Source organism: Equus quagga, unplaced genomic scaffold (genome assembly GCF_021613505.1).
Source record: "Equus quagga isolate Etosha38 unplaced genomic scaffold, UCLA_HA_Equagga_1.0 63305_RagTag, whole genome shotgun sequence".
Taxonomy (NCBI): domain Eukaryota; kingdom Metazoa; phylum Chordata; class Mammalia; order Perissodactyla; family Equidae; genus Equus; species Equus quagga.
The window spans coordinates 2,804-3,682 of record NW_025800515.1 but is presented as its reverse complement, the minus strand read 5'-3'; the positions used below and the strand labels follow the sequence as shown (position 1 = coordinate 3,682).

The 879-nt window shown below is 53.5% G+C and overlaps 1 protein-coding gene across 1 annotated transcript in view; it reads right to left on the bottom strand.

Moving 5' to 3' along the window:
* Positions 1-8: 8 nt before the first annotated feature.
* The window catches only part of LOC124234010 (histo-blood group ABO system transferase 1-like), a gene marked incomplete at both ends in the record, with an annotated part of 3,410 nt that continues 2,539 nt past the window's right edge, over positions 9-879 (bottom strand). The window contains one exon of the mRNA XM_046651269.1: positions 9-450. Within this exon, the coding sequence (XP_046507225.1) occupies positions 9-450 (442 nt within the window). The remainder of the gene's footprint in view (positions 451-879) is intronic.

Genomic DNA, 879 nt, shown 5'->3' with positions numbered 1-879 from the left:
GCCACTGACCCCCCATACAAGGCTGCTGCATAGTAAAAATCACCCTCGTCCTCCGGAATGTAGGCCTGAGACAATGGGCGGCGTTCATAGGTGAAACGCCGGCGATCGCTGGCATAGAAACCGGGATGGAGGGTGCCAAAGAGAGACGACAGGATCTCCACACCCACGTGGTCGCTGAACTTCATGTCGATGTCCGCGGACACAAGGTAATCGACCTCATGGAGGAAGCGCTGCTGGGAGAAGTTGCTGATCATCTCCATGCGGTGCAAGACCACGTCCTGCCAGCGCGTGTAGTTTCGGACCTGGAGGATCACCACTCGCCTTCCTTCCTGGAGGGGGATCTGGGGCACGTCCGCCGGCCGGTCGGTTAAGATGTAGTAGATGACCCTGTGACCCACCATGAAGTACTTCTCTGCCGTCTCCAGGAACAGCTTCAGGAAGACCACGTATCTAAGACCAACAAGCACCCCAGGAAAGAGGGGGTGGGTGTTAGACACAGTCAAACAGCAGCAGCAGAACAGACTTAGGCAAAATGGCTTATACAGCAATAGCATCCCTTGAGGACGGTACCCCAAGTGAAATAAGCTGTGCAAATTAACAAAGAAGTCTTAACTAAACTGGACTTGGGCAGGCCTGCAGGGGCAGCTCTCATGCCCCACGACACATCCTTAATTACACCAAACAGGAAGAATCTGAGGCTTGGGTCTTGGACAGGAAGTAAAACTAGTTACTGCTGCCGGGAGACTTCTCTCCCGAGCTGGCAACACCACAGCCAATCAGAAATGCAACAGCTCAGCCAATCAGAAATGCCACAGCCTAGCCAATCAGAAATGCTGCAACTCAGCCAATCAGAAATGCCACAGCCCAGCCAATCAGAAA